The sequence below is a fragment of the Pleurodeles waltl genome, chromosome 5, assembly GCF_031143425.1.
Source record: "Pleurodeles waltl isolate 20211129_DDA chromosome 5, aPleWal1.hap1.20221129, whole genome shotgun sequence".
In the NCBI taxonomy this organism is placed as follows: domain Eukaryota; kingdom Metazoa; phylum Chordata; class Amphibia; order Caudata; family Salamandridae; genus Pleurodeles; species Pleurodeles waltl.
Window position 1 is genome coordinate 279,413,317 of NC_090444.1, and position 27,992 is coordinate 279,441,308.

Consider the following 27,992-nt stretch of genomic DNA (forward strand, 5'->3'; position numbering starts at 1 on the left):
GTCCAGTGTCAAAATGTTATGGGGAGATGTGTTTGCTACACAGCTTTGGCTTGCAGTGTGGCTTCCTTGGGTGAGACAGCCCTAGCAGCAAAGGTAGTTCAACCCATGCATCTGGACCCGGAAGCAGTGATTAAGTTGTAAAAATGTAAGTGCCAGGGCCCGAAGTATAGTTCTCAGAAGGCCACCGAAGCTGGCACTACTCACTGTCCTGCCAGCACTGCCAAATACCTACCATAACGTAATACAAGTATAACACTTTGACAATTTACGGTCAACTAATGCTGTGAATGTGGCCTGGACCAGGCTTCTTCAGCTGGTAGTTCCTGATCTACCGATAGCTCTCCAGCTGTCTGAAAGTATCTCTCCAGTCAACTAAATTAGAAGCTTTTGCTTGGTTGAATTAATATGTGTGTACCAACATTGAAAAGCGAGTATTTGAGACGAAAATGAGTATGTTTTAAGAACTCATATGCTGTTGTTTGGAAAATAAAATGGTTGAAGTTCCAAAATGTATTTAAAGTTGCTATTAGAGTGCTACAAATCAAGGGTTTTGGGGAGACTGATTACTAATGTTATTATCTTGGTGTTAATAGCATTGTAGTACAGATATAGCTGTTATGTATTACTCATGTAGAGGCATTTCACATTGATAAAGCATTTTTTACATTACTGCTGACAGCAGTGACTGATGCACTGAGAGGATCTCTGTTAATAACCTTGCACAAGGGGGGAACTGGTGTAATCATGCCATATATGGTACTGTTACATCTCTAATAGTATAAGCGGCATGGGAGCTCTTTTCTTAAACATTAGTAGCTCTTATTACAGCAAAGGTTGGAGAACCCTGGTCTGGACCTATTCCATTTACTTATTTTGTAACTATATTCAATACATTAATCATTAGCTCTGCGCCAAAATATAAACAGTGCCAATATGTGGTGGAGTACCATAAATATGTGCCAGTGTTTACAAATAAGTGCCAGAGCTAAGCACTGGCAAACACCAGAACAAATTAAGCACTGCCTTGGGTGGAGGCAGGGTCAGCAGGAGATCAGATGTTTCATTCATTTTTGTTTAGTGCTAGCACAATCAGACTTTCAGGGTGGTCAAGGGGCAACAGAGGAGGTGTAAAGAAAAATGCTCAAGCATCACAGTAATTAAAGTGTTTATGATTCTCATATGAGGTCATTCTTCATGGATCTCCATATTTTCTGTAGTCTGGACCTTGGGAAAGAGGCCTTGAGTTGCAAAACGGTGGGGGGGGGGGAATCTTATGAGTGCATGGGCAGCAATAGGTCCAAGGCCATCCGGTCTCGTGGATCAGAAGCAGCAATTAGAATGGGTATTGGTTACACCTGTGCCTACAAGGTTCCCGCACCTAGTGAAGAGAAATGATGATTCACAGCACAAACACCTAACCAAAGATTACACACAATTGTGTATCAGGTCGAGACATGCTGTGTTCCGTATATGGGCTTAAACCATGCCCTCTCTTGCCATTGGTCTTTTGTTGTGCTTGTCTTAAATGGACATTTTTGTTGCCCACCACACTACGTCAAGCTTCCTCCTGTTCCAGCGTGTGATGGCCCATCCTGCCATCTGCTTTTGCTTTTCTCTTTAATCCAAACCGCGATGCTTTCTCCTCGCGGCTCAGGGGTACGCTTCATGTACGAATGTATGTTATCCAAAGCTTGCGGTATATATTGTGGGAAGTTGAAAGTGTCTGCTTGCATGCTGTATTCTCCGGTGAAGTTGAGGGATCCCTTCCTGCATCTAGTAGTCCCTGGTGACGGGGCAGGTGGCTTCCTGCAGCACTCCCTGCAGCATGCCCTTCTTTGTCGGGTCGCCTCGATTGCTGCCCTGCCTCTATTGTTCCTGCCAGGGTTCTTGCATCCCCTTCCTACCGTGGCCTGCCTGTGGCTTATTTTCTATTTATTTATTTGGTGCTGACACAAGTCAGGGCTCCTCTTGTGAGCACCGAGCGCCTATATTGTTCCTGTACCGACTGACAAACATATATGTATACTCTCTTCAAAACACATGTGTTTTACACCAACGCACTAGATCATCACACCCCCTTCCAGCACACACTCGTGTAATCGTGCAGAATGCGATCCAGCCATGTGCAGTAAACATCAGTGCGAAGAGCCTCTGATAGGCCAAAAACATTTTCTCCTAAAAGGTGATGCAAGCATTTCAACATGTACGATAATTTAATTAACCAAATGTAATGTTGTGGCAATGAATTTAAATAATTATTTAAAAAAAATTCGCTTGCTCATAGGTTCGATGTCTCAGTTCGTTATGCATGTTCTATAAATAGTAATCTTTAAGGATATATGATGAACGAACAATACATTATAAATCGGCAGAGTGGACGTTAAGGCACAGATCTAAACCCTTCATGTGAGCTAAAAGTGGTGTGGGCAGCACCCTCGAGCCTTCTCCACGCACGGGGCTGTGTACATGGAGAGGTGAGAAACCAAAAGTAAAATTGCAGTCTGCCGTCCCTAATGACTGGTTTTCGCAATAAAGAACACCTACACCTCTATCTAATGCCGGCACCTTGGATGCTCTTAATTAAAGAAGGAGAGCTGTGGGTGAGGGATTGGGAAGGAAGGGAGAAAAGTGGGGGCTGGAGAATAGAAAGAGACTTTTTCTGCGCTCGCACAACTGTAGTAATATACACAATCACATTTATTACTACAGTGCAAATGACAATGTTTAGTGTATTACCACAGTATAGCAACGTTGACGTGAGAAAAACACTTTTACTGCCTCACAGGTTACACGTAACAATTACCTTACACAGAGAAACCCATCTCTTCATAGGAACACGGGTTCTTCAATTTAATCTTACCATAGTGCAGACATCTAACACTTGCGCCCTGGTTTTGGTCAAATATCTTTGTTAAAGCAAGTTGGAAGGGCTGTCAGTCGCTGCTCAAGGGAGGGAAAGGGGCAGGGGGAACACAAAAAAACATATAATTATAAAGAAAACTTACCTTTCTTGCTGCTCCGCTCTGATCCAGTCCTCCAATGCAGGCACAGGCTCCCAGAATGCCCTGCGTCCAATCCTAATACTGCTTCCATGCTGCTGGCAGCATGAAAGCAGCGTTAGGATTGGACAGAGCGCCAAGCCAGGGTGCTTTGAGACAGTCTCTGCCTGCTGTCTCCAACCCGGCAACGGTTGGGTTGAAGAAAGCCTAATGCATATGTATGTTTAGCTGGTCTGAGATGGCCGGCCAAACGCGCACTGAGTGCTCTAGTTATATGCAGGGCCACTGGCATTATATGGCAGGAAAAGACGAAATTATGATGCAGGTTTGACCAGTTTATATACCAAGAAAGGTCCAGTTAGGAATTTACAATGCCAATAGCTGTAACTCAAGAAAATGCGATAACTATTGCATTGCAAATGCTTGTTTTATATTTTGTGATTGTTTTTCCATTTCTTATCATGAGGATAACTGATATTTCATTCTTGCTCATGTGTATTTTTAGACACTAATATTTTGCGTATTTCTCAGAAACAACTTGACGAAAATTCTCCAAAACAAAAAAAGCCACTGAAAGACAGGAAGGCTGCAGTGCCGTTGAAATGTGGAGGACTTTTAGCGGTTCAGCCTTTTGCACGTTACAGTTTGGCGGGATGTCTCCTTGCTCCTGCATCAAGAATCATTTAAGTTTTGCAGTATGGGAAATAAAGGCGAGTACACCTACATAGTCATCATTTCTGTCCTGTGCTCAACATTTGAAGTTTGTGAGGACGATGAGGATCAAAGATAGGAAAGCCACATCCTTCCTTGCTCAGGGCTTTTAGTGTGGTGTGAACACAATGTTATGCGAACCCTCTTGCGCACATGATGTGTAAAAAGGGTTTTTACATTGAATTCTCAAATATTACAACAGCCTTGAGCCAAGTCTTCATTGGCTGGAGACCTTCATGTTGGAATATGTCTTGAGTGTGTAGCAGCATGGCAGGATGTTTGGGACTAAACTTTCCAGGCACTGTCACTTTTTTAGATCAAAAGAACATGCATTAAAACCGATGGCACACCTGGTTGGTAAGAGACAGACACAGTATGTCACTGAAAGACAGCATTGCCTCCCCTCTTGCAACCCCTCTCACCTCGTCCCTTGTTCTGCTGCATTCAGCACTTCTTTTTACAGTACAGACAGTTATAAAGTATTTTTTATTCCGAGATTGTGGTAAAGACAGTGTAGATGCATGATCTGGTTTGAGTGGGATACGGGCTCATTGAGGAATTCTGAAGGCCAGGTGAACATTTTCTGCTTCTAAGTGCCATACTGGTGCATCCTCACTACATCGAGACCACTCCGTCATCGGGCATTGCATCCCGACCACTACATCATTGGGCTTTATGGTAAAGGTAAGTGATCAAAATAAGTTACCAGTAAAGGCTAATTGGGTAAGTATTAGGATAAGGATACTTATTGCCAGAGACACTTCTGTGCCCCACAATGCAGTGATACTGGACATAGTAGGTCACTTTTTGGTCTCTGATGGTATTTCAATCACAGGGGTAGTGAAATTGACCTCTGGTCATTTTGACCACGTCTTAATGATGTCATCAGAAATATCACTCAGTTGCATCCTTCCGTGACCCCCCCAACCCCCATTAAGCAGATGCCATTAGTTACTGTGCCCCTAAATGCCAAGGTAGCCTTTTCTTTCTGGTTCCAGTGTGTATGATTGGTGCCCGGAAGTGCCAGTATGAATGCTCTCTTGAAGGCTAGAGAACCAGGAGGATGGCAGTCTGAAAGCTGAAGCTCGTGGGAACACGCAGGTTTCAGATAAACTACTGACTGATCTTTGTAACCCTGTGTGACCACTTTTGACCACTGTGCATATTCATCCTCATTCAAGATACTGCTCTGACCCACTAATAGGGCTATCCTGTGGGTGTGCACCGAAAAAGTATTGTATTTGTCAAGAACTTCTATTAGTTCCATATAATCTGCAATTTTGTAGTTACATAAGACATTTTGGCAACCTTTATTCTGGGATACGACTAATAAAGGAATCATACTATATATTAAATTGAATCCCTTAGTCTGTCTTGGGTAAGCCACAACCAAAACATTAGGCTCAGTTCATCTTTCATACTGTGCAACTCCTAAGTGGCATTCAGCTTACGACCACTGGGAACGCCACTGTCCACTGCTCTGAAATCTAGGTCCGAAAATCAACATGCAATACCCTTACTCAGTAAGGGGAATTGAAATAGTACTTACACCTGTGTATTTTGAAACCCGAAATGTCTGGTTTGTAAGAGTTGCTTACCCTGCCACCTTTAGTGCTATTTGGTTTGTAAGAGTTGCTTTCCCTGCCACCTTTAGTGCTATTTGCTCTGCAGTGGATAAAGGGCTGAGGCTGTAGAAAGCATTTAAAAATGGGAGATGCCTTGGGAATAGTTAGAAAGGGACACTGAAATGAGGGATCTTGCAGTGTTTTGGAAGGTTGTTAATCAACCCTTTTTCTCACGTTCTGAGAAATCATCATTAGACACAGTTATCCCAGTGGAAACTTGGTGTTAGAAATGGGGTCTCTAGTTGGCAGTGGTTTGTACCCTCATTCTAGTCAGGGTAAAGGAGTCACACTGCTAAGATAACCCCTGCTTACCACCTTGGTAGCTTGGCTCAAGCAGTCAGGTTTATCTCTGAGGCAATGTGTAAAGGATTTGTCCACCCAAACACAGTAAAACAGTGAAAATACCACAAAGGTACTCCACACCAGTTTAGAAAAGTAGCCAATTTATCTGAGTAATACAAGACCAAAACAACAGAAGTCCAACATACACAAGTAAAGTCATGAATGTTTAAAGATGAAGTCTTAGTACAGCGCTAAGAAACACAGTAGCTCCAACTGGGGCTATCACAATGTCTTGACGGAGTCATTCCCAACAGTCTGAAAGCACTTGCAAGGGAGTACAGGTCGGTCATGAAGTTGCATGGACCCTGGCCACAGCACCTCAGAAAACAATGATTAAACAAAGACGTTGCATGGAGTCAGGGAGGTGACGTGTCACTGGAGCCAGTGCGGCATGGGTTCATTACTGCCATCGGGGAAGTGAGGCGTCTGTTCCTTAAAGTGGCAGAGGAGGTGATGCGGTGTTGGTGGTGAAGCATTTGTTCCCTAACTACGCGGGGTTGATGAATCCAGCAGGTCAAGATGAGAGGTGTCAACTTTACGGTGTCGCGATCACACCACGGGGCCACGGGTGCTGCATGGAGAAAGGCAGGTACCACAGATGTACGTGACATTGCGCACTGTACTCACGCTGTGGCAGAAATTCGAAGGTGCTGTGGCAGCGTCTGGCCTGCAGTGGACGTCACGGTCGTTGCACTCAACGAGGAACATGACTCCTGGTGCAGGCAGTGGCACAGAGTCACAGAGCAGCACCAGTCCTCAAGTCGTTCTGGACGTCGATGGACTAGTTTATTCATTGTTACACCAGAACTCACTACCAAAGGCCCAGGAAAAGGATTTGGCATTTCTTGGCAAGTCAGGACTCTCAGCTAGAGAGTTCAGGTGCTGGTAGGTGAAGTCTTTGATGTCCCTGAGACTTCGTAACAGGAGTCAAACTCAATCAAAGCCCTTGGAGAACCTTTGAAAGCAGGATGCTGAAAGCAAAGTCCAGTCCTTTCACTCCAAGGACAGAAGCTGCAAGCAGCAGGCCAGCACAGCAAAGCAGCAGGTAGAATGGCAGCCCCTCCTACAGCATCCAGCTCTTCTTCCTGGCAGAATGTCCTCAGTCCTGAAGGATTCTAACTATGTGGGATCAGAGGTACAATACTTATACCCATTCCTGTCTTTCAAGTAGGCAAACTTCAAAGAGAAGTCTTTGTAGTGCACACGACCCCGCCTTTCCCTGCCCTGCCCCCAGACACAGTCCATGGGGTTGGAGACTGCTTTGTGTGAGGATAGACACAGCTCTTTCTCAGGTCCAAGTGTTAGCTTCTCCCACCTCTCTAGATCAGGAAGACCCATAAGCCTGGTGATGGGCCATCAGGAAATGCAGGACACACCTCTGCTCCCTTTGTGTGACTGTCTAGAGTGAATGCACAAACAGCTCAACTGTCATCCTGGCCTAGAGGTATAATCAGCAGACAGGCAGAGGCACAGAATGGTTAAGCAAGAAAATGCCCACTTTCTAAAAGTAAAAGTGATATTTTCAAACCTACAATTCAAACACCAACTTCAACAAAAAATGTATTTTAAAAATGTTGAGTTCAGATGCCCCAAACTCCATACTTCTGTCTGCTCCCAATGGGAACGTAGACTTAAGTGTAACTGTGAGTCCTCATGTTACTCTATGGGAGATATAGGCCTTGCAATAGTGAAAAACGAATTTAGCAGTATTTCTTTACCAGACACACAAAACACACCAACACAAGTCCTACCATTTAAATACATTTCACCCTGCCCATGGGTCTTCCTTGTGCCTACCTTAGGGATGACATACATGTAGTAAAAGGGAAGGTTTGGGCCTGGGAAGTGAGTGCACTTGGCTGCTCAAAATAGAAGTTTAAAGCTGCACACACACACACACTGCAGTGGCAGGTCTGAGACATGTTCATATGGCTACTCATGTGCGTGGCACAATCAGTGCTGCATGCCCACTAGTAGCATTTGATTCACAGGCCTTGGACACACATAGTGCACTTTACTAGGGACTTACTAGTAAATCAAATGTTCCGATGAGGGAGAAACCAATCACCAATATAATTTACACAGGGGGAACTTTCACTTTAGCACTGGTCAGCAGTGGTAAATTGCCCAGAGTCATAATGCCAGCAAAAATGAAATTCAGCACAGGATCCAAAAACAGGAGAAACCACACCAAGAGCTGACAGGTCTCCCACTTTGGTAGTCCATTATAACGGTATTTCTTATCTAGGAAATAGGGAGACCACTACAGCTACTAGAGAAGTTGTTTTCAGCAATCTGGAGTTGTTTTGTAACCTCTGTGATTCTCTTGAAGTTAAGGATACAATTGCTGCTATTTACCAGGGTCCTACAGGAAATGCCCCTGGTCTGGATGGAGTCCCAGTAGATATTTTTAAAGATAATATTGCATCTTGGGCCCCGATTTTAACTAATGTTTTTAAAGCTTTGATTAAAGTGGAACTCATTCCCTCTTAGAGGGTGGCTGTAGTTGTACCCATTTTTAAAAAAGGGGATAGACATTCCCCTTCCTGTAATCACCCAATTTCTCTTCTCTTTTTTAGCTCCCTTAATGTACTTGGCAGAATTATTGCAGGTAAACTTGAGGTTTGGTTGGAGACTCCCATGCTCTGTCAAGAGTTCAATATGGGTTTTGCCCCGGGGTGGGCAAAGTCAAGCAACGTTTGAATCTCCAGCTCATTATCAGTAAAAACGTCAGTGCTAGGAGGGGTTCCATTCACATTGTGTTTATGGACCTCTCCTCTACTTTTGATCTGGTCAATAGAGGGAAAGCTCTGGGACATCATGGCTAAAATGGGACTCAACCAGACTATAAGCGTTCTGGTGCAGAGGATGTACTGGGATTGTTTGGGCTGGTGTAGATAGGGAGCCGAGGGCGAACTCTCCACTGCAATTGAATCTTCCTTGGGGGTCAGACAAGGTTGTTTTCCTTATATATTTTTGATTTAGAGTCTCATTGAAACAAAGCAGGGAAAGATATGCCTAAAATGATATCCAGTGTTTTGCTGATTTTACTGTATGCAGACGCTGCAATCTTAATTTCAAGAACCACAAATGGATTACAGCTGCTTCTAGATGCCTTTTATAGTTTCTCGAGGGAGGTTTACAGCACAAAACAAATCTTAGTAATTCCTTTGCGATAAGCATGGGACCCAATAATGTTAAAGCCAGAACATTTCATCTGGGTGGGTCAAAGATTTCAAAGGTTAAGACTTTTAATTATTTTGGCATTCTTTTTAGCATAACCTAAATTGGCAAAGCCATTACACCAACAGGGTGACTTAGTACCAAGGAGCTGTGGAGTCAGTTTTCACCTTTGCATGCCGGCCCTGGCATAAGCCAAAATGAGAAATGATTAATATCTATAAAAGCAAGTATATTGTCATAGCAAGAAATGGGGCTGGTGTTTTGGGTTATAAGGGTTCCGGCCCATTACAGAGAGTCAGGAATAAGTTATTGTGAAGTTCCCCAATCTATCCCCTCATTTATGTGTCAATCAGAGGTGGGCCTGACTCCTACAGAAGACAGGAACAAGCTGCAAGCCCTGTTACTTTGGCTTAGAATTTGGTGAACTATGGGAACACATCTCTCAAAAGATGTGCTGGAAGACTACCTCTCCCAGGGCAATGCTTGGTAATCCCTTGGTTTAAATATATTTAAAAAGGCTTTACAGATTTAGATATTCCAGAGCTCTTCTCTAAACCGGAGATCATAAGGAAAAATGCTGTGTCTCAGGTGAAAGAGGCCTTCAAGGAAAGCCAAGGAAGTCTTCATCTGGAACGTTAGCACTAATTACAATCTAATCAAAACATCATTGGGCTGCGATTTTTATTTTTTATCGACGTTTAACATGAATCATAGGTTTTATTTTACAAGATTGTGTTTTATCACGTTGCACTTTTTGGTGGCATTTCCTAAGGATGTGGATTGGAGTACAACTTTGCTAAGTTTTCCCTGTGACAATGCTTTAAAACAAAGCACTTTGCACTTTATTTTATTTTGTTACCTTTAGTTTATTTTATTCCCATTTCAGGAAGCGCCTTTTGACCCCAGTCATACGCCTATGTAAGATAAGATCTCATAGGAAGGTGCTTATCTTTTTGCAAACGCTGCGTAAAACAGATCTTGGTGTTGCAGTGGCAAACTTTGCTCATTGTGCACTGAGAATTAGAAATAGGTTTGGAGCATTCTAATCTGCTATGTTCATCTCATCTTGAATGTTTTTATGTACGTGGCTGCTGTTCGTTCTTAGGACCTCAAGTTTTTAAAGTTTGATTACCGTGTGAAGTTTTGTAATTGTGAACTGATTTTACTGTGTGCTTTTAAGGGCTTCCAATAAACCAAACAAAGATTATTTGACTGACTGAAATAGTACTTACACCTGTGAATTTTGAAACCTGAATGTCTGGATTGTAAGAGTTACTTACCCCCGCCCAAACCCCCCCCCCCCCCACCTTGGAAACTATTTTTATTTCTTTTTTTATTTTTAGCATTTCCTCCAATTGACAGTGCTGTAAATTGTATGCTCTTACCTCATTCAAAACTTTTTTTTTTTTTTATCCGTTTCTCTGCCAAGCATTGCACTCTTTCACCTGAGCTGCTCAATTGAGACCCTATGAAATGCTTTGTGTTTTTTCTGAGCTCATTCTGAATCAGTCAATACATATGCTTTCATGAGCTGCTTTTTTAGTTACAGCTAGACCTGGAAATATGTGTTGCTTAGCAACTAATTTAATCTTTGCAGTCGCGGCGAGAAAATCATCTGTATGTTTCGATGGTATTGCCTGATATTATTATAATGAGCAGAGGAAGCCGAGAGCAGTGCAGAAGAATCCAGATGTACCAGGGACGGTTCAATGTCTAAGGTGCACTGGATGTCAGAGGTCCACTAGAGCTGCGTTTGCTAACAATCGCATGTAAATCAAAATGGCAGCTAATCCTCCACAAGGGGTACATCTCCCCAAGGAATCTTCCAAACTGGGACCCAGTTTATGAATATCTCCCTCAAAAAGAATGTATGCTAATGTATTTGTGATGCTAGTGAGCAATGGAGCGCTGAACATGGCTGCGAGTCCAGGGACCCGATTCTGGATTGAGGACTAGGGGTAGCATAATTGTGTGTGGTGATTTCTGTTTAAAGATCTAGTGTTCCCTGAAGATGCGAGTGTTCAGACATTATGTGAATTGCAGTCGGGTTGAGGAGCTCGGATATTGTTCACAGCTCATTTTACTTTGATCGGAGGTCTCCAAAGAGAAGCTCACAAACACCTCTGCTTGAGAATTCTTAATGCGGCTTTGCAATGGGGGAACACATGGGACAAACGTGCTCAAAATGGAAGGAGGGAAGTTTTTGGGATGATAGGGATGGAAAGATGGAGAAAGCAAGCATGAGGAGATGGGTGTATAGATGCAGAGATATAAAGATGGGTGGATTTAAATACGGATGGAGAGAGGATTGATGGAGGAATGAATGGAGAAAAGGATAAATAGATTAATTGACAGAAAGAAAGAAGGGAAGCTAGGTGAAAAGAATCGATGCAGAGTATGAAAGGAAACAAAAAGGATAAGAATGAAGGGTGGATGGATGAAAGATCGTTAAGCAAAAAAATGACGCAACAGAAGATGTGAGGAAGTAAGGAAAGACAAACAAAAAGACAGCAGGATGGAGGGATAAAGAAAGACGGAGTGACAAAAGACTGTAGAAGGAATGGTGATAAGGGATACATTTCAGAATTCCCTCAAGAACATGAACATGCTGACTGACTGCTTAGCTCACTTGTTGAGTGTCATTTGGGATATGATTGAAAGTTGGGACTATTTTATTTTTCTGGCTACTCCCTTGCCTCATATATGTAGCTTCTCGGCATAGCTTGTAGTTGTGTCATTTCTGTTTTCTTTGTATGTGATGCAGCTGGTCTTGAAGGTGATAAATGTCTGAGGGAGTCAGTGCAAGTCCTTAAAGTTTGGAGCGATATCGTTGAACTTCCTAAGGCCTTTAAGGAGACATTCTGCAATATGTAGACCGTGGCGGCACTATGGTGTCATAGGCCCTAAAGCGAGCAAAGCAAATTGGTTCCTTCACCTCCAGATAAGTATTGAAAGATAATTTTGATGCAGGACACCTGTGCCACTACAGATGCTGCACTCATCGTGAGTATGCCCCTGCTTAAACGTCTCTCACCTCTTCATTCTGTCTTTCCTCTTTGTTCCCTCTCTCCACTCATCTCCTACCACACTTTCACTTTACATCCTCCCTGTCCCATTCTACTCTGCCTGTCCTCCTTTTTTCTCTCTTTATTTATATTCTCCTTTCGTTACTTTTTCATCTCTCATTTAACCTCTTCTTTTTCTTTTCCTCTTTGCTCCCTCCTCTACTTGCCACTCATCATCTTTTCTAACTATATCCTACCCTTCTCCCTTTACTCTTGCAGTCCTCCTTATCCTATTCCTTTCTTTCACTTTCATATCTACATGTCTTCACTTCTTTCTCATCTCCTTTCTCCCTTTTTGTTCTTGTTCAATTTCATCCTTATCTTTTTCTTCTCTCTTCTTTCTCTTCTTTTTCCCTTCCTCTATCATATTCGTTATTAAGAGCCCTGTGTATACAGCTTCTCAATACAGTGTTTTGCCTGTTTCTTTTTCTCTGTGACAGTGACTGGTCCCCCAACGCCTTGTGGAAGAGTTATCACAGAACCCTGCCCCAAGGAGTCACTCGCAAAAAGTTATTCTGAGTGGGCAGCCTCCTAATTAAACTGCAACTTGTGTATATTACCTTGGGCTCCTCTCGTCTTAGAGCCCTGGTGCCACTGCACAGCTGCACCACTAGTAACAACACCTTCATATGTAGAAGGTCTTAGTGAAAGATCACTGTGGTATGGAGAAGAGCACTACTTCTGTCTACGTCTGAGAGGACCAAGGCTTGGACTTGTGTTCTGTAGCTGGTTTCATGGAAGAAAAGTTTCACTTTCTTCAGGATGGAGAGCTTGTACTATACCGTTTTAGATTTTGAGTCTAATGTCATGAACAGAAGACTTGTTGAGTTAGAGTTGCATGTCATGTATGTATTCACAGATCTTGACATTGCCTTTGTAAGGATAGTTCCCTGGGGTTGTTCTGTAGAGGTTGAAGATGACAGGGGCCAAGCTGGATACTGGGGTACTCTGCAGGAGATGGAGAATTGTTAGGATTTTGAGGTTCCCCTCTAAGGGAATTGGTGGTTAATGGCAAGGTTGGAGATGAACTACTGCAAGAAAGTGACATGAACCCCCATGTGTGTTTCCACTTTACAGATCAGTGCTTGGTGATTGACTGTGCCAAAGACCCCAGAGAGGTGAAGCAAGGATCAGGAGGAAGGGGACTTTCTTGTCAGTGATTGAGATGATTTTCTCAATTACATGAAGGGTAGCTGTTGTTGCCCTGTTGCACAGTCCAAAGCTGAATTGGTAGACCTTGAAGGGGGGTGTTTTTCCTGATTTGGTCTTGGAGTTGAGTGGGTACCGCTTTCTCGTATTTTCATATAGTGTGAAGATATTGATTCATGGGGCGGTTGAGCATTATAGGCAAGCAACATGGTCTTGTGCTGTTAGTTGGAATATGTAGATCTGAGAGTTAACGAATAAAGCCCTGTGCACCAGATCTGTTGATGTATTTATTTGAATGGCTTTGTTTTGCAAATCGTTCTCTCGCCTTAGAAGTGTCACCATATGGCACCACTTCACAGGAATAACTCATTTCCAGGCCTTGGCTTCCTTTTACACTCTAATGTTTTAGATATCATTGTGACAGACCACAAAGTTAAATTGAGCTATCTCCAGACTGCAAGTCCCAGAATGCACTGATGTGGAAATGGTGCGTAGGTTTTTAAATGAAGAGCCTTGTGACCTGCAATTTAGCAGCCTTTCTTCAAAGGGCCTTTAATTATGCTTCATAGCGGTTTTGTGTTGATTTCAGAAATGTATTCTATCGAATGCTGCCCAGATAAAGTGTACTACAAGCATTACTTGAGCTCTCTTGGTTTATTCAGAGTTTCCTGCCTTTGCACCCACCTCCTTAACATAACTCAAAATAGTTTTTTTCAGTATCTACAAAACATGTTATTTATTACCACAGTACCTGTGCAAGATGAAACCATCAGGAAGGGGAAAGAAAGTAAAAATAACCATATTTAGTGATATACCTGAACTTCAAGTAGACCTGTCTTAGACCTTTTTTACTTGTTGCTGCCTACTATGATAAAGCCACATTGTTTTGGCTCCTTCAGTATGAAATGAAAATGTTGTTTTCTTTGGATTGTAATTTAGTGTGTGGGAGATCTGTGTTTTGCAGTGTTTACCTGTTTACACTGATAATGAAAGTTTCACTTTTGATAGAGCTTTAAGGGTGTTCGTAGGTTTAAAATGAAAACAAGAATGTTTACATATTTGCATTTTCGAATGTGTGTGTGTGTGTGTGGTACTCCTTTCTTGCATTTTATATGCTGCACACATGGTAGCTAAGAAAGTTATATTTCAGTCTGTAAAGTAATGTGACAACTTCCTTAGGTGAAACCCTATCTGTATCAGTGACTTTCTTTACTGGTTTTTCTTCAGTTAAATCAGCATCGTAGATTTCCGCTATCATTATTATGTACAACTTGCAATAACCATGAAGGGCAGGTGTAAAATCTATTGTGTTTTGCTTGGAAATTAGATGTCTCAAAACATCTGTGGTGTGTATTATACTTTTAGACGTCTGAAACGCCCCAAAATATCTTTTTTTACATTCAGAACTGCATTTTTCTATTTACAAAAGATTAGCAGAGGAAAAAAACCTATTGTGAAACACCTTCTTTTGCATCTGGAGTTATCTAAAGTATTTATATATATATAAAATCAGTTGACGTTTTTAGAGTTATTACTTTAACTAATCTTATGTTTGTTCTTATGCTTTGTATTTGTTTTTATATTTCCTGCAATTTTGATATTAAATGTCATTTAAAAAATGGACTTGTGTGGGTTGGAGTGTCATTAATAAATTTAATTTGGAAGAGTATTTGTGTGAGAATAGGACCTGTGTGGAAACAAGTATTGGAATAGAGAGACATTTGGAAATTAGACAAGGGGTAAGGAATGGGCCATTTGCAAAATGCACTGAGGGAGGAGACATTAGAGAACTAGCATATGCAGAGAAGCCATAGAATGTACTTGGGAGAACAGGCATGTAGGTGGGAAGGAGAAGGACTAAAGAGAAGATTGCAAGGACTAGGACTCCAAGTTACTCCTAGGTTCCACTGAGAAAAGAAGGCATGGTCGATAAAATATGTTTTCGATGATCAAATGGTGTGTTAAATCAAAAAACACACTGCAGTAACCCAGGTCCACCTTAACCAAAGCTTTAACATTAACCACTAGGTATGTGAGGAAGCCTGTAGAATGAAACATCCTTCTCAGTGATCCACATGGTTGCGTTTAAAAGGCATATTTTACATTGACTCAAACAATACTGATTACTCAAATGGTTCTCATGCAATGCCCGTAATTCCGCAGCACAGGGACTTGGGTCAAAAATATGTCTACCTCCCGGAGACACTAATCTAAATTTCCTTTTTACTAGGAAATGTTGACACTGACATCGAAGCGAGCGAGGATGGGCTTACCAAGAGAATTTCGAAAACAGGTATGGTGTGTACCAGGCATCAGTGGCTCTGTGCTTAAAAAGCATTGAATGGATATGTAGATGCTGAATCTTCGTTAAACAGTAAAGCTCAATGACATTAAAGCGTTTCTTTTTACAGCGCTATATGGCACACATTAGGTGCAATGTCTACAGCCAGCAGTGAAACACACTGTGCTTGCCAATGTGTGTTAGGCTGAGTGTTTTAATCTAATAACATATTGGATCTCCACCTTTTATGAGATGCCAGCAGTCCCCCTGTTTTTCTCTAAATAATATTAAGGGATCCACGTTTTAGTCTTCTTTGAATGGCAGAGATACAATACCCTTTCTCGTTGCCATCTGTAGTGCAGATGTAACGTAGTGCCATGTTCTGTATATGTTATTAAAGAGGCTCTGATTCACTTCATAGAGTTTGTTTCTCATCCTTGATGTTTCGTGTTTGTTCAAGGAAATAAAGGGACCCTCACTCAGAATGGCTGTCCGCAAGATTGCTTGAGAAAGTGTGTTTCATGTGCAGGCCCAAATATTTCCTTAAACAAGCACCTTCTAAAATGTATTATACCTGAATCAAAAATAGTACATATTCACAGAAAATCCCGGGCCCTTCGTAGCAGCCAAACATACCTGACAATAAAAGATATATACATTGCATAAGGGTGATCCCTATCTTTCTAGGTGAGATAATGCATACCTGGTTACAGATCCATCTAAAATGGGTCATTCTCTTCTCAGTACAGTTAGGGGTATCACACCTTTCCTCTCTCCATAACACAAGATATTGCGTAATGATGAGTGATAGAATTGGCCCCTGAATGGCAATGTCAATAATCTCCAGTACTTGGGCCTATGTGCAGCTTCTGTCCCTCTACGTGTAAATAGGAGTCTAGTTCAGAACACATTCACTAACCTCATCTGCATCTCTGTAAGGTTTAACGTGGGGCTGGATTTTAAGGCCCTTTACCTGGTAAACCCTATCTGTAAACCACTGACAACATCCCACGTGAGAACTCTTTAGCTCGGAGCAATTATCTTTTGAACTCCAGGTAAACTAACACACCTGGGGCAGGGACCAGTACCTCCGCCCATTTAACTGCTAACCAAAACTTTACAGAGGACACTAACCTGCCAGGAGCTTTTAGAAGCTAGCACGGTGCATCAGGGTAGATATGAAGGGCACCCTATTTTGTGGCCTCAGGTGCCAGTGGGTAATGATGTCCCAGGGACATCCCTGCAGAATCTCTCAGTTGACTAGCTTTACTGCTGTACATCTTAGGTAAATGTTCCACCTATAAACTCAGTACATTAGTACTCATCTTCTCTGTCTCTTCTCACCAGACACACAGTCATTTATTTTAATTCATGAGTGGAAATAAGTATGAAAACTAACACTGTAATGTATTGCAACGAACTGCAGCATTTGTATGGCCTTCACATGTGCCTCAGCAGGCTCCAGAACACTTCTCAGAGGGCGAGTTTGTAGCTTTGCTGCTGTAGTGCATGATTGATAGAGAGATGGCTACTAGTGAAGCGTATGAGTAGTATGTATGGCATCTTGCATGGCATTTTCAGCTGTGTTTCTTGTGGTGATCTTGTATGGACGAGGCCCTGTAGCTACATGTGGATGAGATTAAGTTGTGTGTGCATATTGCACATACAGTAGTTCTTTGGAGGGGGTGGGCTGGATGGAACAGTCACTTAACAAACAATATGGACACATATGAAGACAAAATTAGATATAAAGTGTCCATGTGGGAGTGCTCTGTTTGCAGTTGACTTTTAGTCATTATAGGTTGGCACCAAATTTGTTTGGGTGGGCAGAGGGGTCTGTATTGGTGCAAATACTGACATAGTTGTTACTAAAGTGTGGGACTGGGAAAGCCCTAGGGGCCCTAGTTACATACTTTGCAAGTGTGGGAGTTCATTTAATAGCTCTGGAGATATAAGCTGGGTAGTCTCAGAATATAACAAGGTTGCCCCTAACTTGAGCTGTGCAGTTGTACTCGCCAGCATGTTCTGAGCTTGCTACTTCCTTTCTTCCTTTGACTGTGTCAATGCACCATCCGGTTCATTACCTTCGCTGTTGGTAGTTCTGACTCCAGAAACATTTCTGTGCACAATGCAACATGTACCCTTCATCCCTCAAGTAACATGAAATATTAATTCAATAGGCTAAATCCAATCCCGTTCAACACAAAAGCCAATGTGACCCAAACTGACACTGTTCTCTGAAATATTATGCATGAAGCATTAGCATTTGTATGGGTACCTCTTGCTGTCTTTTGGATTTTTGTCAACTTTTGCTGCTAATAGTAGATTAATTTTGCTTTGACTAGAAAAGCCTACAAGATGTATAACCAAAGACTACACTTCAAGTTATGAAGAGAATCGACACGTTGTCTCACTTCTTGTCAATTGTATCGTTGATTGTGAAAGTTGTAAAAACGATCCTCCCTCAGAGACATGCGTTGGTTCCTTTTTAGCACTGTTGCTGTGTGTTACAACCTGTACGCATGAAGGGCCATATGTATGAACACTTTTTCCCATAGACACAGAATAGGTAAAAACCTTTGCTACATTTGGCCCGAAATGATTTACAGAAGTGCCTTGCTTAGTAGCAGGTGCGATTTTGCTCAATGGCACCTGCTGTTCAAGGTCTCCTTGTACAACATTACAACATTTTTATCTTTTGTTCTGTGCGAAACAGCAATCCCAGGAGAGTGTAATACCGTTCACACTCCTGATCTCACAAAATAGAAATCCAGTTAAGGACACATGCATTATGTACGGTTCATTGACAGATATATTTTAAACTCAGCAGGGCACCCAACAAGGTATGCAACAAGACCTCCAGTCCTAAAGAAATGTTGCACACCTGGAGCCACGTTATGATAAGGATGCACTTTTCCTGTTTGTGCCACAGCTCACCTTCAAGCATGTGTGCTATGCACAGAGAAATAATGCCCTATTATGTTGAATGCACTGCCTAGTGTCGTTCCAAGGCAAGGTGTTGTTCCCGAGGATGAGGGTTTTGGTCTTGTCCGTGTTGAGTTTGAGACAGTTGTCTTTCATCCGGTGATGTTCAACATGCAAGTGTGGAATTAGGCTCTGGTGGTGTTGGGCTCTTCGGTCAGCAAGATGATGAGTTGGTTGTCATTGGCGTAGCAGATGATGTTGAGTCCATGTGATGTGACTGTGTGTGTGAGTGAAGTCATGTAGGTGTTGAAGATGGTGGGACTGTGGGATGGTCCTTGGGGAACTCCACAGACTATGTTCTTGGGCGCGGATGTGAACGGGGGGAGACAGATCTTCTGGGTTCTTCCGGAGAGGAATGATGTGTGATGGCCCATCCCTGGATTCCAATGTGGTGTAGTCTGTTGATCTGGATGTGATGTGAAACGGTATTAAAAGCTGCAGACTGGTCCAGGAGGATGTGGGCTGCCATTTTGCCACGGCCCAGAAGGGCCCTGATATCATTGGTGGCTGCATTCAGGGCTGTCTTAATGCTGTGGCTGGCTTGAAATCTGGATGGGAGGGGTCCAGGAGGTTGCAGTGCTCCAGTTGCCAATTAATCGCTTCCTCAAGGACTTTTGCTGGAACTGGGAGCAGTGAGATGGGCTGGTAGTTCTTTGGCTTGGCAGGGTCAACAGATGTTTGCAGTCTTCAGGAGAGGAGGCCAATGTTATGGTGGTGTTTAGGACTTCCCTGAGTTTGTTGCTGATGATCTTGCTTCCAAGGTTGAAGGTGTGGTGGGGGCAGGGGTCAGTAGGTGCTCCCAAGTGCACAAAGTTCATGATGGAGATGTTTTTTTGCATGGTGAGGAGGTCCCACTGGGTGCAGAGGTGTTTGGGGTTTCTGTCCATGGGTATCAGCTGGTTGATATCATTGGCAGCAGAGAGTTGGGGTTTGAAGTTTTTTTTAGGTGGCCGAGATCTTGTCAAGGGTGTGGCAAAGTTCGTGGGAGGGTGTGATGTTCTCAAAGGCAGAGGGATTGGAGAATTCCTTCACAATGGCGACAAGTTCCTTGCTGCGGTTTGCACTGACATTGATGTGGTCTGCTAGGGCTTTCTTTGCAGTTTCTTTCAGGAGGCGGTGGCACTGTTTAAGTGCTATCTTGAAGTCAGTGCAGTCTTCTGTTTTTTTGCTGACGAGTCACTTCCTTTCTCGTTGTCGGCTGAAGCCCTTGGTGGATTTCAGCTCCTCAGTGAAACAACGGGCTCTTTTGGTTGGTCCTTTGATGTTGGCTTTTTTTGTGGGGGCGATTGTGTCTGCACATACTGTGATCCACCAGGATAAGTTTGTTGCTGCTTCTTGTGGGTCAGGGGTTGAGTCTGGGAGGTGGGAGCAGAGCACGTTGTTCCACTGGTCTTCTGATATCTTTTTCCAGTCTCTGCGCGTAGAGCTGGGAGTCACAATGCCAGAGTTGATGGGTCTTGAGATGGTGAAGTGTATGCTGTAGTGATCATCTAGGTGAGCTGTGTGGCATGGCTGTACTTGACTCTGTCTCTGGAAGTGAAGATGGGGTCTTGTGTGTGTGTGCTGTGATGTGGGTAGGCTCAGTGACCAGTTGTTTGAGCCGATGTTGTTCATGCTGCCCAGAATGTTAGTTGTGTTGGCGTGGCTAGGGTCGTCGAGGTGGAAATCGATATCCCCTAGGAAGATGTAGTGCTCTGAGTTGATGGCGATTGGGGCAGTGATCCTGCCTGCACTTTGAGAAGGGATTAGAAATCACAGTGCAGGCGGCTTCAGTGTTTGACTGCACCCGCCGGCAAGGGGGTGTCAGGGAGGGTCTGGAAGGACTTCCTTTCATCCCTCAAGAGGGTTCTGCTCAGGTGGTGCACTTTCAGTGCACCTCCTGACAGCTTCTTTGCCTTTGCGCCTGCATCCATAATACGGTGTGGGCTCGGAGACAAAGAGATTCCCTCATTAGCATGGGGCCATGCTCCCTTGCAAGTAAGGGAATGCCCTCTTGAAATACCGCTGGTACTATATGTGCGCCAGCACTGTAAGTATTGCAGAAGGGGCTTCACAAGCATTAGCACCCCATTCTGTAATACCAAAGTGCCCTGTGGCGCACAAAGAGGACACATATGCCCGTTGCTTCTCCTGGGGCACTTTGTGTAATATGGCCCCCCAATTAAGCTAAAAGTGGTATGAAACATGTAGACAAAGCAGACACTAAGCATCGGATCTCGCCCTTTTGTTTTAGATGTTGTCAAAGCAAAACAAGATTAAAACATAGTAAGGCAATTTTAATTTTAATTACATGGGGCCTATTACAATATCAAACCCTTGTTGCCGCAAACCAAGACTCTAGCTTATGAGAAGGCATGATGTTAGGCACACACATTTGCTCCAGCCCGTACTAAGAGCTCTATATATTTTGGCACAAACCCCCAACAATCAGAAAAAAATGTGGAGTGAGCAGTGGTCCCTACGATAAAGCACGCCACCTTGTGTAGGTGACGACCCTGCGTTCCTTACAAGAGAGTGCCCCCAAAAAAGGATCGACACAAAAACCTCTCTATATACATGTACTGGCTGGTGCTGTCTTCCACACCTTGTTTTCTCTGTCTAGGGCGGGTGGGATAGAGACCTTGAATTATCAATGGCAAGCGTTCGTGCTCAAATCGAAAACGTAGAAGGACTTATAGTTTGGGTTGCAATGAGACATGATGCCTTCTGTAGGCCTGCCATCATCCACATTCACAATGAGCTGCCTGGGGCAGTCTGTGGGCCTTATTTTAATTATCCTGGATGTCTTTAGTACATTTCATACACACAACCTTAACGTTCTTATCTGCTTCTCTTTGTCTCCATGGGAATTAATTTCAAGTTATTATCCATTTAATGGTGATTCATACCTGTGCTTAGATGAAGCTAAATCGCAGAAGCTTTGACAAGTAACATCAGAGTTCTATGTGAGCAAATATTAAGCAAGGGCCAAGCCGAATCCTGGGGCTTGCTCAGATTTCTTCCTTAGGGAGACACCACCATCTTGGAAGGCTCTTTTCATTGCAAACCTACTATAGCTGGACTGCAAAGTGAAAATAGTTATAAATAGTTATAAATCCTGCCAGCTCTGCAGTATATTTTTCTTTGGTTTGGGATGCATAGGAGAGGTGTACCGGACATCTCAGCAATACATATTAACATAGTTCTCTAATTTTTGCACCGAAGATCTGAGGAACTACCCAATTGCAGATATTTATCAGTCTGACAGTTCTCCCCAACTGTTTCCCTAAAGTTGTCCATCCTCAAAACGTTTGCATATGATGACATTCCATATATCACAGAGCTCTCTCTTCTCCCCTATACTGCCTCCTATATTCTTATAGTTAATTACATCTTTGGGTTTTGTTGATCATGGTCCTCATCTACTGTTTTATCCAGACTTAATGTTGCAGAGATTGGCTCGAGGATCCCACATTCTTCCCTTAGTTTGTGGAAAGTCTTGTGTCTTCATTTGCTGCAGTATGAACATGGACACATAAAACCAGTCTCGGGTATTGGGGTGTCCTTTCTCAAAAACTTAGACTCACGCCCCGTCTAGTCAGTTTTAACAATTTTCCTTTAGTATGTTTGTCAGTTCTGCTACCAATAGCTCTTTCATAGTGCATTGAGGCGCTGTGGTATACAGTAAAGCTTTTTGGGCATGTCTGACCCTATAATTCAGTTCTTGAGTAATTTATTTACATATCATGGTGACCTAAGCCGCCCATATCCTATGGCTGTTGCAGTAAGCATAGTGAGCACCACTCTCCTTCCTGTGCTCCAACAAAGTTTATGGAACATTTTTAGATTGCTGAATAGGTTTACTCTCTTGTGCACTTGTATAGAATGGAAATTATACAAAAGCCTCGGCATAACCCGGATTTTGTACAATGCAGTTCTTTACATAACCAGCAGCTTGATCCTGAACTTGGCCCAATCTTCTTCTTGTACTCTTTGATGCTTGAACCCCTTGATTCTCAAATAATTAAGCATCTCATTGTCCGAAACCAATGACATTCTCAGTAGCTTTATGCTTCCTTGTCTTTTACTTTAACCACAACACTTTCCTCAGTTATCCTTTAGATCAAGCCTTCATCTAGCCCCTGGGATATTATTTCAAATCGCATGTTTGCATGGAGCAGTCAGTGGTCAGCATGCAGAAGCCACGTGGTATTCCATAAGTTCTGAATGATGCCATGATACACTTGCAACCTTGGTAAGCAACACGCTGAATATCTTACATCATGGCGACTTAAGAAGAGAAGGCAATATGATATGACCAATAGTCTCCTGCAACACATGTTCCTTTCTGCTCCTTGCCGTGGCTATGTTTGGACATTGAAGTGCTTTAAGTACCAACTGTTTCAGTGTACTAATGGTAAATGCTACATTAGAGACTTTGAGGATGACCGGAAATGAAGAGCCTGAGTGGTCTTGCGTTGCACTCTGGAGCAGATGGTGCAAGTCATGACTCTTTTCCCAATGGCAGATATGTGAGTTCAAACAGAGCATAATCTCCCCCCCCCCCGAACGGTCTTCTTTCTCTTTCAAACGCATGGGAATAAGGAATTGTTATACAGATAAACCACTTGTTCACTGGGATATAACAAAAACAGTGGGAGCATAAGTAAGTCTGTATTATTCTAGAAGAGGCTCCTCTCTGGTTACCTACTTGCTAATCCTTCCATGGCTCCTGTACAACTTTCAGACTATACAAGTCGTTACCGAACCATCATTCTTTAAGGAATTAGGCTTTTAAGCCACTTCATCTGGAGTGGGTGATGTATGAGATAAGTGGCCTTGTTAAGCTCTATCTCTCACTTAGTGATGATGACTACAATGCCCAAGACATGATGCTTTACTACTTTGTTGTACAATTCCTTATGTGACTAGCTCAGGAAATGTTAAATTTGTGCCTGCAGCCTAATATTCCTGAAAGGAGGTGTCTGTGGAGGATTAAGGTGGGATCCGCATACGCTCCAGCAGGACACTTGCTACATCTTGCCAGCATTGTGAGAGCAGAAAACTTGTCCTGGTAGATCTGTGCTGGAGTAAAGAGAGTTAATGACCTCTGTAGCATGAGGGCTTTGCCTACCACTACCAAAATCAGAGATCTGGGTGTCCTAGCTGGTCAGTTTTTGACTTATGGACAGATAACAAGAGGGGCACACCTGATGTGGAACAGGGGCATGCTAGAGCTGACTGCCCATTGTGTTGTACAAAACCTATTGCATGGGCGATTGCAGAAATGTGATGTAATTCTTATATCAAACACAGTTGTTGATGTTGTTTGGGCTAAGTGGCCTATACAAGTAGTGTAGACCACTTAGCGTTGATATGAATCTCGGGCATGATGGATGGAGTAAGGCGGAGGCTTACCCTGTGGAGTTATCCTATTGCACATGGTTCAAGCCTGTACAATATAATTACATGTATTTCACCTGTGTGACACCTGTTAGTCTTTGCAAGGTATATTGATCCCCATCACACTTGGGTCCGAGATGCCATGCTGAGCAGTCAGACCTCTTCCACATGATCCTACTCGAGTTAGCCGTTTTTCTGGAAACAGGCTGCTGACAGGGCGTTCACCTTTACTATAAGTCAGAATTTGCTCCAACTGGGGTAGTACATCTTGGGGATTCTGCTTTGCTAAAAGAGTGTGAGGCAGGTGTGTCTGGTCATGGATCTAGTGGCGCTTCTTGCCAAGTGCAGAATTACTTTGGAATTAAAATCGGCTTTCGTCCCCTGGGTGGGTGACTGTATAGGAGATTTCTTAATTTGGGCACTATTATGTACAACTCTGAGAGTTGTGACAGGTTAGCTAGAATCTATGAATCCCATCCACACTTGGGGAATCTTACCTGTGAAACTCTTCAGGGACTCAGACAGAATTCATCCCTAAAGTGGAGGGGCTTCTTTACAATTAACAATTAAATGCTACATTACGGATGACTGGATACGGTCTGGGACTTTGAGGAATCATCAAACTGAGAGCACACACCCAAATGGCCACTCAGTACAGTAGACTCACCTGGCTATCTGATGATAGACATGTTACCTTCACATGGGGTTGCTTGGAGGCTCCGAGAGGATGGTGGTAGATTGTTGTCCACAAAATGAGTGACTCCACTCTCTTTTTCAAAATTCTAAATCATATTTGTGCTGTTTTATCTTTGATTTGTGATAGTATGTTTATTTTAAAAAACTAAGAAATGTTTAAAATAAAGACTGTGCCAAGTAAACATGAAGTGGAACGATGGCCACTTTTAGTAAATTGAATTAAATATTGCCTTTCCACTTGTGGTGCATGTTACATGTAATAACATTCAATTAAATTAATGAAATCTTATATAGTGCATAGCTACCAAAAGGCCTCCCAGCACTAAACAGGCATAGCAGGTCCCCAGCTACACCGAAGGACTAAAACCTAAACAACCAGGTTTTCAAAGCCTTGTGGAAGGACAGTTCATTGTCAAGTTGTCGTAACACTAAAGGAACAGAGTTCCATAATTTGGATGCCGGGTAGGCCATAGAATGGCCTCCCCACTGGGACCTGTAGAATTTAGAAACGTTCAGCATGTAGGCTGTAGAATTCTAAGAGGTCTGTAGGGGATGTAGAGAGAAACTAAAGATCTCCACAAAGGGGTCCCTACTGTGAAATGCCCTGTGTAATGCAGAGGGCCTTATATTGCGCACGTTGCTCCACTGGAAGCCAGTGTAGTACTGCCAAAGCTTTTTTGGTGGACTGGTGTCTCGGAATGTTCATGAGCAATCGGGCAGCAGCATTCTGTACCACCTGCAATCTATTTACCATTTACTGAGATGAGCCAAGTTGTAGGACATTGCCATAATCGAGGCGTGAGAATACAAGGGCGTTGACAATCAGTGTTCTGGCTACAAAAGGAAGAAGGTTGAAAACTGTTTTAGGACTCCGAAGCAGATGTGCGGCCAGCTTCTTTACTTGCTGGTCCATAATAAGGCTGTAATCCAGCCATATCCCAAGGCTTTTTATAGAGCTTTTAGGGGTTAGAATGTTCCTCAGACAGTCTGGTAAGAGCGTAGGAGTCCGGTTACCAAAGTTATTGCCTAATAACATAACCTCAGTTTTGTCTTCATTAAGTTTTAGTCTGCAATTGGCCATCCACCTGGCCACCTCTTGAAGACAATGAGTCAGTTGAAGGTGACCTGAGCTTAGGTCAGGGAAGATTGACATGACCAACTGAGTGTCATCGGCCGAAGAAACTAATGACAGCCCATAGGACCACACTATCTCTGCCAGAGGTTACATATAAAGATTACAAAGTGTGGGGCTTGAGGAAGACCCCTGAGGTGATCCACAGCTCAAGTGAAGACTTTCAGAGAAACAGGACCGACCTAGTACCTGAAAGGTATGATCCTCCAAAAAGGAGGTGAGCCACTTTAGTGCCATTGACACCAACATTTGAAATTCTCTGAATGAGAATAGCATGGTCCACAGTATCGAAGGCTGCACTTAGATCTAAAAGAATGATGGCAGCTGATGCTCCTTGATCCAAACAGAATCTCAGTTTTTCAGTCACTGCCAGCAAAGCAGATCTGTGCTGTGATCTGAACCCCATTTGGGTAGGGTGGAAGACCTCGTAGGATCCAGGAAGGCAGAACGATGTCTAGTAACATGCTTTTTCAGAGGCTTAGAGGCTCCAGGTAGCAGAGAGATCGGCCTGTAATTGGTTGGACAAATAGGGCCCAAGACTTTTTTTTTTTTTTTTTTAAATGGATTGACTACTGCATGCTTCCACTGGGAAGGGACCTGTCCACTTTTAAGAGATAGATTTAACAAATCAATTAGGACAGGAGCAATACTTTCTGACCCCGATAAAAAATTTAGGGCCATATGTACGAAAGCTTTTTCCCATAGATACAGAATGGGTAAAATCCTTTCGTACATCTGGCCCTTATTGTGGTGCAGGGTCTAGAGGAGAGCCACATTTTACTACCTGCAAAAGGTCAGTAAGGGCCCCAACTGTAAAGTTGGGAAAAAAATGAAAGAGTTGCATCCTGTTGATGTAATGGGACCTGTCTAGATTAAAGAACATCTAGATTTGGCCTGTCAGGGAAGAAAGAATATATATCCATTACCTTCTTCTGAAATAAGCATGCCAAATTATTGCTGAGTCTCTCTAAGGACCTAGAAGATCTCTTTCGGAGAATTGGATGATCTTTAATTTTTTTCTGAGTAATAGGAAGCTTGAGTGGCTTTTATTTCTGCATGGTAATTTTTTATGGCTATCCTGTATTCAAGTTTCCTGGTCCTATCATAAAATTTCCTCCACCTTCTCTCAAGACGGTTACATTCCTAAATGGGAGTTAAACCATGGAGATTTCCTTCCACGATGGGTGTTAGTATGCAGTTTTGTCGGTAGGACTATGTCCCATGAATTCGAAATCCACTTATTGAACCTACAAGAGGAGAGAATAATTTATTCAGAAAAGACAGGTCTGGGTGCCTCCAGTACAGTGGACCAGTCTTTAAGATTCAGTTTAAGGCCTTGCACCTTGTTCTCGGGGCAGAATGTGAAAGGGGGGGGGGGGGTGAGTAGATTGAAAGTAAGTAAAAATGAACTGACCAGGAAAGGGGAAGGGGGCTTTGTAGCTGTAGATCAGTGATGTTACAAAATATAAGGTTGATTGTAAGCAAACCAGCAAAGACTATGTCAGCCCCATTTCCATTTTTGTTAGTTTGGATTTTTTTTTAATGTTAGCACATGGGTTTCTAAGTCACTTTTACTGAAATTGGTTGTAAGTGGTACTGTGGGAACTGTGTGAGATGACTACTTCTATGTACTATGCTTCATGTTTAGTTCTAAGTATAGGGCAATCGTTATGTTAACATTTTATTTTTCAATCTTTTTAAAAAATGTATAATGCAGCAACTTAGTCATGTCATATTAGAAATCAAAAGCAAGGAAAGATGCCTTATATTATGAGCCATCACCTCTGAATGTTTGGTGGGCAGCTAAGAAGCCTGACTGAGCAGTGTGTTTTCTTTAATATTCAATTGAATGCATGCTCTTCATTAGAATTCGTAGCCGGCTGCTATGTTAACATGTACCCAGGAAGAAGTAGAAACAGGTGACAAAAGTGCAATCTTTACCTAATCTTTAACCAAAACTCATACATTTGTAATATTAGCTTTCGGCAGTTCTGTTATTCAAAATCTTGGGTGTGTCGGACGTGGTGCTCCATCAGCATATGGTTAATATTTTTTTATTTAATTACTTATGCTATAAATTGTGACAGGTATGATATATCAGTTGCCAGGGACATTTTGGGTCTCTGGCATTTTGTAAAGTGCTGCTCCCCGATCTATGTAAATGGGCGTCCGCTGGGCAGAGCGGGGGAGGGACCCACCTCCCTGGATTTAGGTACAGCCTGGTGTGCAGGCTCATAGTGCAGTGTAACACTACGGCCACTGTAGTGTTACCTGCCTGCACTAGTACGGCCGATGACGTTAAAATGATGACCCCCCCCCCCTTAAAAATAATTTCTACGGAGGCACATGACTGTGTAGTATCCAAAGTCCTGCCCACACCAACTTCCTCCCTACCTTTCCGAATTAACATCCTCAATGAATCCTGTCTTTAACAAACAAGAC

The 27,992-nt window shown here is 42.8% G+C and overlaps 1 protein-coding gene across 2 annotated transcripts in view; it reads left to right on the forward strand.

Moving 5' to 3' along the window:
* The window catches only part of PRKCE (protein kinase C epsilon), a 1,050,532-nt gene that overhangs the window by 480,000 nt on the left and 542,540 nt on the right, over positions 1-27,992 (forward strand). The window contains exon 3 of one of the 2 annotated variants that reach the window (XM_069234014.1): positions 15,305-15,367. The exons of the other annotated variant lie outside the window; for it this stretch is intronic. Within the exon in view, the coding sequence (XP_069090115.1) occupies positions 15,305-15,367 (63 nt within the window). The remainder of the gene's footprint in view (positions 1-15,304; positions 15,368-27,992) is intronic. 2 annotated transcript variants of the gene reach the window in all.